General features: G+C 40.6%; 1 protein-coding gene across 1 annotated transcript in view; it reads left to right on the top strand.

Annotated features, from left to right (window-relative positions):
• Positions 1 to 10,000, top strand: part of LOC137982527 (vacuolar protein sorting-associated protein 37A-like) — a 25,565-nt gene that overhangs the window by 11,849 nt on the left and 3,716 nt on the right. The window contains exons 8-13 of the mRNA XM_068829637.1: positions 175 to 244; positions 2,324 to 2,381; positions 4,534 to 4,592; positions 5,968 to 6,036; positions 7,735 to 7,803; positions 8,974 to 8,998. Coding sequence (XP_068685738.1) covers positions 175 to 244; positions 2,324 to 2,381; positions 4,534 to 4,592; positions 5,968 to 6,036; positions 7,735 to 7,803; positions 8,974 to 8,998 — 350 coding nt within the window. The remainder of the gene's footprint in view (positions 1 to 174; positions 245 to 2,323; positions 2,382 to 4,533; positions 4,593 to 5,967; positions 6,037 to 7,734; positions 7,804 to 8,973; positions 8,999 to 10,000) is intronic.

Below are 10,000 nucleotides of genomic sequence, written 5' to 3'. Positions count from 1 at the left end.
TAACAAAAAGATCGCAACGACAAACCATTGTTTTTTATATTCCTCTACCCACCCCCACCTTCACCGCACCCCACCCCACCCTTACCGATAGTTACATGCTTTAAGACGACCCCAGCCAGGATTGGTTCTGCATTCAGCCCAAAACAAGAATTAATTTTATACTCGATTTTGTAGCCTAGAAGAGCTCAAGGATCTCAATGATAAGCCTGAAGTCATGGATGTATTTTTAACAAAATTAGAATCGGTAGGTAATCCAATGAACCTCTATCATAGAGTGGTTTTCAAATGAGTGTCGTAAAACGAAAACCAAAGTAATTACTTTGGCCAATCAAAAAGGACGGGAGACAATCCAGTAAACCAATCAAAACTCGAAGTAATTACACGTAGCCGACACAAAGCGCGGGAAAATGTGCACGCGTGAGCCACGATTGGTTTTGGTTTCACTTCTGATTGGTTGAAAAAATGGCGCGGGAACTTTGAACCAATCACTGAGTGAAGTAATCATAAACCAAAGTAATTATCTAATTACTTTCGACACTCAATTGAAAACCGCTCTAACTACAGGTATCACCATAGTGGTGTGGCTTACTTGGTCAACCTGTTTCTTTCTTCTTCTTCTTTTTTTTTTGTGGCCAATTGGAACTCTTCACATTGCTATAAAGTGGAGTGCTTTTTCACCTCCTTGATAGCCATAGGATAGATAGTATAAGTTTGCACATAGTACAAGGTAGGCATAGTATGCTGATAGTTTGAATGCAGAGCGGTAGTATACTTTGTTTTATGCCCGAAGAGCTCCGAGTCTGAGCGGTGAATCGCGTAGCGTCAAAGCAAAGAAAAGTAGTGAGACTGCGTTTTCAGGTTTGTCCAGAATGCCTCTAATTAGATGCACGCGGATTTCAATATAAGCGTCGCGATGTGTACTCTTGCTCTTCTCCCCAAGGTCAACATCCCTCGTGTCTCTGAATACAAAGAGTAGACCTTATTCGCTCGTACGTTTTGTTTTCCCAGTACAGATCATGAGATAATACCTAGGAGATTTGATTCTTTGTCTTGTTCATTAAAAAGAGTGCATTGAAGCTTGAATGTGTCTGTATGGACTCTTCTTGATGAACAAAACAAAGATCAAATCTCCCGAGTATCCTCATATGATGTGAACTGGGGAAACAAAATGTACAAGCGAATAAGGTCTTAGGGCCTGGACAAACGGAAAATGTTTGGCGTTTAAACGACATCAAACATTGTTTGGTGACCAAACATACTGATTTTGAAGTGAGTTGCCAAACAGTTTAAAAGATGTTTGATCCAACTCAGATCAAACTCCACAAGCAAAGAACTATGGGTCACAAATACGTAAAAAAAAAAAAAAAAACACGTGAATACAAGCGACTGAGCAAGCGTAGTACGCATGCACGAGCCAAACATGTTTGATACGGCTGGCCAAACAAACCAAACTTCACCCATCACACACGAGAACAAAAGAAATGTTTTAAGTTGTTTGGTCGAATGTTTGATTGCCTTCAAATTTTATCAAATACGATCAAACAGCACTAAACAAGGTGGCCAAGCGGTAAAATGGTTGATGTTGTTTAAACGCCAAACATTTCCCGTTTGGCCAGGCCCTTACGTCACTTAAAGTCTCCCCCAAATGCAGCTGCTCAAGTAAGAATAACCAGTTGCATTTACCCTATGCAAAAAATAACGCTAACCTTTTCCATTGCCCTTAGCGAAAGGCTTAGACTTAAAAGGACAGTTCGTGTTGGATGTCCAAAGTGGGTGTCCATCTTATTAGGTCCATTTCAGTTTTGTGGACATAAGTGATATAGAGACAGACAGACAGACAGACAGACAGGTAGGTTGGTATTGAAGTCATTGGTTGTGGTTACACTAGCCCTTTTACCCATGGGTAAATAGCGTTCGCCCACGGGCAAGTACGTTTTTGTGTGTAACCGCTTTCCTAGACCGAAACTGCCCTAGCGTCCATGGATACGTCAAAACGAACAAAAGAACTTCCCATGGCAGTTGATGAACTGAAAAGTACGGTCTATCTGCTCCCTGAGGTGGCTTGGCCAATCATAAAGCAGAAAGTAGCTACTGACACGAAGATCCGTAATTATTTTAATTAAACCCTACTATTTTACCCTGAGGGGAGTCTTTTACTGTGTAACCGCATCCCCAAAGGTAACATGAAAACTGAGCTGAACCGGAAACCAAGCCATTTACCCTCCGGAAGGCCCCAAACCCAAGGTGCGTGTAACCACAACTAAGTTATTCTCAATACAGCGAGACTTACGCCTTTTTTTTTTGTGAACTTCTTGTTCGCCAGCTGAAGAAATTAGGGACTGATAAGGAAGAGGCAATGATTAAAAATGAAGAAATAGCAAGTAAGTCTTCCCAGCGTTTGTTGACTCTTATTAGAAAAAATAAGTGCTACATTTAAACTAAGTGGCAAGCCAAGGGCAAACAACGTCTCTGAGAAAATTAACTATCCATGTCAATTTCAGAAGAGCCCTTTTTAAAACCGAGAGAATGGGTCTTTTTTCAGTGCAAAGTTGTCAACCGCGCAAAGAAATTACCAGCCCCGGCTATGTGCAAAACTCTCGCAGAAATGAAAGTTTGAAAGATCATCACAGGTAGTTGAGCAACTTAAGGAGTTTTAACACTTTCAATAAACTGTGCCATTTGAAGGGATTGAATCTACCAAACTGCTTTACTTAACGACAACGTTTTGATACCATATGAAACAACAACAAGTGCTTAACAAGGCGCTTTCATTAATGTGACGCAATAGGTTACCATGGCAACAAATGAGCCATCCAAAAACGCCCTATATCTTGAAAACGAACTCGGTGACCCCCATTTTTATTGCTGGAGAGTGATAGACACACTAAGGTGAAACTCTGCAAAATTAAAAAAATATATATATCTGGAGCAGATAGATTCATAGCAACCCTCACAATTGGAAAAATTTAAGGTGGCTCTGAATCCGCTCCAGAGAATTTTTATAAAACTTTGCAGAGACTTTCATCTTAGCCTGCTAATCACTTTTCAGTAATAAAAAATGGAGGTCACCGAGTTCGTTTTTGAGACAATCGCTTAAACACGAAATGTAAGGGGTTTTTAGATGGTTATTGTGTTGCCATGGTAATTTATTTCGTTGAGCAATTATTGGGGTCTCATGTGGTACCACAACAATGTCGTTAAGTGAAACAGTGTTGTTGAGTTAATCCTTCTCGTAAGACATCCTCTCCAAATTGTTGAAGTTGTTTGAGCCACCTTAAAGTGCACCTAACCCCAAAATATTGGGTCACCTCGCAGCTCTTACAAGGTCTCACCTGATTGGAGACCACCCTTGAGGTTTAACAAAAGAACAAATAACAGAAACAATGGACCCTAGGCCTAAAACAAAAGGGCCATTGTTTCTGTTTCTCAAGGGTGGTCTCCAATCAGGTGAGACCTTGTAGGAGCTGCGAGGCTACCGAAAATGTTTTTTTCGCTAAAGTAAATCTTTGCACCTGTTCGAAACGCATTGCGACCATTTTTCCTTTTTCTAACAAATCCTGCCATTTTATAGGCTTTGAAAGTTGCGAAAATCCAAGCATCTTTTGTTCACGACCGAGTCAGAAGGGGAGTGGGTCTATTCCCGCTTTGACGTCACATACTGATTTACATTGCATTAACTCTTTGTAAAAATGCATGCAAAGTAGATTGTGACGTCAAAGCAGGAATAGACCCACTCCCCTTCTGACTCCGTCGTGAACAAAAGATGCTTGGATTTTCGCAACTTTCGAAGTCTATAAAATGGCAGGATTTGTTAGAAAAAGGAAAAAAATGGCCGCAATGCGTTTCGAACAGGTGCAAAGATTTATTTTAGCGAGAAAAATATTTTGGGGTTAGGTGCACTTTAAGAAGTTGCAATGGATGCCTGAAAAAATCCAGGCTTGCAACAGTGAATAGGATTCCAACCCTTCACAATGTGTCTGTGTTGAACCGTGTGACTAGTCCGCAAAGCAAGAAAGATCATCGCAGTAGAGAGAGAAACTTAAAGGCTTAAAAAATCAAGTTTTTGATATATTTTTCTCAATCAGTCTTTCTCCCCCTATGGCCGGGATTTAGTGCAAAGTCGTAACTGACCAGCTCCTAGATGGCGTAACAACTTTGATGGTAGAGCAGTGCGAACCCTGTCCAAGCCTGTATTATTTCACTTCGTAAAAGTTTCTCTTTAAATTGCGATGATTATTCTCTCTGTTCTGGCCATGTGCTTTAAGAAAAATGTCGATGTCCAAACTTAGTGCGCATGCTCGGAACATACTATTTCCACTCACATCAAGGCCCAGTTTCGTCCTCAGAGCCCGTTTTTCTCCCTGATTCGTGATTCCGTGATTCGCGGACTTCGTGCTTTGGAACTGGGCAGAGAGCATGCGTGTTCCTGGTGCTGACCGAAAGAAAAGCGGGCTCTGGGGCGAGATTGACAACGGCCTTATTATCGTACTCCATGTTTGTCAGTTTTTATCTAACTGTACTGTAATTCCGCAGGGTATAACTTATCCCTTCAATCAAAATTGGAAGGCAGTAAAGATGAACTTTTAAAAATGGTAAGAGCTTGTCGAGAGTCATCGAGATTACCTCATGCAAAACGAGCACGGTAATGTTCACGTCTTTATGACAGTTAATTGCCATTTTCATGGACAAGAGTCGGCTTACCCTTTATGTAAGGATCCGGTATTCTATGTAATTTACTACAGAGCTAAGATTCGTGACTTTTTGTGGGTTTATAAATGATTACCAAAAGCAAGTAAAATGAAATTCGTTCTCATACTAGCCAAATCTGTGGGTGGGTAATCTTCAACTCTAGCGGTAAATGGCCTGGGGCGATTGGTTTTTGTTGCGGACGTTTACCCAGGTTTCAGCAAAAACAAGAAATTGGTTCAGTGAGGACATTTTGTAAATATCGTGCAAGTCAGGACTGCTGAGCCATTTGAAAGGGAACCTCCACTTCAACGAAAAATAACTTTAAATCACAGGAGATAACCTTTACAGTCAAATCAGTCCAGAATTTATTTTTTCAAAGACAGCGTTTGTATCCGAAAAAAAAAAAGTTTTAGAATGGCCTATTTTTGTTTTCGAATTTCGCGGGCGCCGCTATCTTGGGATATTAGGGAGCTTACGAAACGACGACGCCGACGGCAACGACGACGCTACAAAACGATAGGTTTAGTGAGCAAAAACAGTGGCTCTGCACGTGCGTTTTACATTTTGGTACATTTCTTTGCCGTCATCTCCAAAATGACGACGTGAAATGACCAAATTTAAGGTTCTGTAGAGGACGTTAGCACATGACGATGAATTTTCAATTCTCTCTCTACGCTTCAAACCCACTCATACCAGTTTAATTCCTCGACAGTTGCTACACATTTTTAACGCGAAACGACATGAAATAGTTTCGTAGCGATATGAATAACGCGAACTCGTATTTTTTAATGAAGTCCTCGTAGCCGTCGTCGTCCTCGTTTCGTAAGCTCCCTAATAGGGAGTTTAAGGAAAGACGACGGCTACGGCTACGGCAACAGCACGAAGCAAGAATGTTATTGGTTAACAAAGGAAAAAAACTCTTTGTAAACCTGCATGCAAAGTAGATTGCGACGTCAAATCAGGAATAGACCCACTCCCCTTGTGACTCGGTCGTGAACAAAAGATGCTTGGTTTTTTCGCAAGTTTTGAAGGCTATAAAAAGGCAAGAAAAAGCAAAAATTGGCCGCAATGCGTTCCGAAGAAGTGCATAGATTCATTTTAGCGAAAAAAATATTTTGGGGTTAGGGACACTTAAAAACAGAAAAATATCTTATTTGGCCGCCATTTTGGAAGAGATCTGGGTCTATGTGACAGAAAACCCACAAAGTGAAAGATTTTTTAAAGTTAAAGATTGGGTGTGAGTGTTTTTAACAAAGCAGTCGTTGCCTTTTTCCGCAGTGTGAACGCCTGTCAGAATTAAAACAAGATTTTGCAAAAAGGAGCCAAAAGCAACAGGAACTGACGGAGGTACTCGCCTTATTGTTACATGCATGGTGTGTTGCGACCACATGAATTCATTCCCGTTTAGTGAGGCCCCAATGATTTCAGCCGCTTGCTGGAATCATGGACTTGCCGCTGTTCTATGCAGGGTCAGAAATTAATAATACGTGACAATAATAATACGTGACATGCTAAACACCCTTACTCGCAGTCCGAGACTGAATTGCTAAGGGCGCGGCTCAACGAGATCGGACCGAAGGAGCTGTGCTGCCGGCTAGGCGCTCGGCCCCTGAGCACGACCCATGTATGACCTCGGAGCACAGCACCACAGCCTGATGGAATAGGCTGTGAGTCGATTTTGCTGAGGGAGGAAAACCGGAGTACCCGGAGAAAAACCCTCGGAGTCAGGTTGAGATCGACTGAAACTCAGCCCACATACGATCTCGGGGCCGAGAGTTGAACCCGGGTCGCAGAGGTGGAAGGCACTGTTTGTTTGTTGTCTTTAGCAGTTACTTTCACAGGTGGAGAGCAATACCAGAAGTTTCCATAAACAAAAATAAAACCTGGAGTTAACGCATCGTCATACAGTCTGTACTTATCTTGCACTCTTTTCGTTGCCTATTCTGAAATGTCCGACGTTTTATATATTATTATTTTTTATTGTCATTGAAACAAGCACTTGTTACTTCGCTCTTAAACCACGAAATTCACAGACTGTTTGTCTTGAACGAGACAAGACATGTTATAAATAATCCAGGCTTATACGGGGCAAGGAAGCCTGGATTTTTTTTAGCCGGGCTGTCTTTGCAACTGCTTAAAGTGCTACTATGACCAAAAAAATCAATTCTTTTTTTTTTCTTTATTTGGATTTCAAAACTATGTTAACTGAAGGAAGTTAAATAATACCCCGTTCACACCAACAAGACATGCTTAATTTAACTGGGTTTAACAAAATGAAAATCGGTCATAGAAAAATGAAGGACTGGCTTTTACAAGAGATTCAGGTAAGTTGCAATACATTCTTTGATCTGTGCTAAATTTGTAGTCGACAAAAATCTATATACATGGTTTAAAAAGAAAACACTTTAAAACCATGTTTAACTAAACATGTTTAAAACATGGCTAAGGTTTGGTGTGAACGAGACATAAGTAAGCTTTGATTTAAACAAGACACCTGTTTATTTTAACTAGAACTTTTCTATTTAATGATCCGCCATTACTAACTTTAAATTCTTGAGAGAGCTGGATCGAGAAGGAAATAACGTCACGAGACTCACTAGTTTAAGAATGCAATGCGTGTGCAAGCTGCTGAGTTTATATGCCGCACGGAAGTTTCGGGCTTCCAGACATTTAAACTCGTGTTTTGTAGGTGTAATAAGCTGCACTTAAACGCTGAAATTTTAAGGTAGTGAGTAAATGACATCACTTTTCCCTAGATCCGGCAAACCCTTACAGGTGCAATCGGTTCGTTTTGAACGTGAGCAATGGCGGACCATGAAATCCAAGTTTTATTTGTAACCATCGTAATTTCTGAAACATTGTATTGCTCTGTTTCAAAAATATCGAGTTTAACCCGCTTATGTCTACAACGTATTATGTAGTATAGTCTACCAAAAAGATGATAAGATAAATTGTATAATAGATATCCCCCTTTGTCATCGGTTTGTTTGAACGCAAATGATCGTTCTGTGACGAGATTTATTGATCATCGCTGTTTATTTATAGGTATTGTCTTTAAGCTCAATACGAACTCAAATAGAAATAGCAGCTGTTGAAGCTGAAGAACAATCCGAGGTATGAATGTACTGAACATTTTTGGTACTTTATTAAAGGCTTATCTACACAACAGAAAGAAATACTGGAGTTTCCGCAGGACCATAGACACCTTTGGCCCCGCAGAAACTCCAGTATTTCTTTGCAAAAGGTATGGGTCCGTACCGCTTTTTTGACGGGTTCCGGAGCCAAAGTTTTCTGTTGTGTAAATTCGCCTTTAAAGTACAACTTATACAAGTTGTAGTATTCTCAGAGACCAATTATTAGCGCGGGGGAGGGTGTGTGAAGAGTTGTTATTGTTTGTTTGTTTTATCTTTTTTATTTGTATTACAAATTTCCGTCGACTTACTCGGTCCCAGGGCACGAGAATAGAGACCCGGGAAACGGAATGGCTTTATTGACCAGAACGAGAAGACCATTTCATACAAGCCGTACATTTCTGTCAAACCCCAATGTACGACTTAACTGTTCAATCTTCACAGACACAGCAAATGTAAACTGCTTTTGGCCCAAAGGGACGGAACTTTCAGCAAACCTCTAGTTTGAGAACTTCGTAATCTTTGGGGATTGGGAGGGTGGATGTCAGTTCGTTGAATTCGTTAATACATTATCACCCATCGAGTAATGTCATACTTGGCTTCAAGCGTGATGGCAATCTGTCAGCGCCTCAAAATGTTGAGAATATATTTAAGGCAAAGTAAACTTATGTTAATTTAGATCAGAATAAACATACGTATAAGACTGAACGTTCCGTGTTGACTTTGGAGGCCATTAGTTATATCCAAAATCTCATCTCAAGGGTGCCATCTTCCAACTTTAAATCGAGATGAGGGCTGCGGCCAACCAGCCGTTTTGACCATTTCTTGTCACGTGACTGAATATGCATTTGATAACACAGTAACCTTTTTGCTTATGAAGATTGTGTGAAACAGTTGAAAAGCTTCGATTTCGAAGACTGTGAGATAAGATTTTTAATATAAATAACTTTTCTTTTGCATGCTGAAGTTTAACTTCCCTTCTTCCCAGGCTTCTCGCTACGAGGTGCACACGCACCTCGTTGCGAAAAGCAGCGCATGGTTTTGAATGGTATTCCGGTTTTTAAAAATATTCGGCTTTTATTGAGTCATGTTCCGTGAAAGTAACCATCAGAGTTTGACTGTATTTGTATTCTTTATTTTTTTCCTTCTCAAGGTCATCGCAGATGAGTTTCTCTCTAGTGAGTACATTGTTCTTGATTGTTTTTGTAATAAATCAATCAATCAATCAATGGTCTATCAGAAGGAGATCTTTACAACAGAAATTAAGCTAACATTATCATCAAATGATGCAAACTACTCACCTAACCCCAGTTGTTTAAACGATGGATAGCGCTATCCGCGGGATAAATCACTATCCAGTGGATAAGTCAGAGCGAAAGAAATAGGCCATTTTACAGTTCTTTGCTCAGCGACCTAGCCTGTGAATGGCTGCGAGGCTGCCGGTGACCTTGTATTGATACAGCGCCCACTGCTTTTATCATTTAAATTGTGTTGTTGTAATTCTAATTAGTCCGTAATAACAAGGTTACCGGCAGCCTCGCTTCCATTCTTAGGCCAGGTAACTTAGCTGCAACTGTAAAATGGTCTATTGTGCTATCCAGTGGATAGTGATTTATCCGGCGGATAGCGTTATCCACCTTTTGAACAACTGCGGTCAAGTAAGACGCTCAGAAATCGAAAGTTTCGGTGCTTACCATTTGTTACAAAACTCTCGTTGGGGAGACTCTTTCATAATGGTAAGCGATTTTCCAAGTATACCGTCAAATCCGACGAAATTGCACTGACCATTATAATGTTCCATTTTCAAAGCTTGAATCCAAGGCCTTAGCTTCCCTAATCACTCGATTTCGCGCAAAATAGGACCTAGAAACGGAAGAATCGCTATAATGGTACAGAAAATCAGGAGTTACCTCTGGAAGAACTCCACATTTTGCAAAAGGATTTTCCGTAAAATAACTGTTCCATTTGACATTTAACCAAAATTTCCAGAATTTTTGGCTGACTGGTTAGCACCCTTTACGACCAAATTTGGATTGCACAGGGTTTCGCCGTAAAACCCAAACCAAAGTAGTCTGTCCAATAACAACTGAAACTTACATGGCCAATCATATCGCAAAGCAAAAAGATGCTTCCGGTGCTGAGCCCAGGAAAACGGAGTGGAGTGTATGTAAATTCTCTTC

The sequence above is a fragment of the Montipora foliosa genome, chromosome 13, assembly GCF_036669935.1.
Source record: "Montipora foliosa isolate CH-2021 chromosome 13, ASM3666993v2, whole genome shotgun sequence".
Classification (NCBI taxonomy): Eukaryota; Metazoa; Cnidaria; class Anthozoa; order Scleractinia; family Acroporidae; genus Montipora; species Montipora foliosa.
This window is presented reverse-complemented; position numbering and strand designations above follow the sequence as displayed.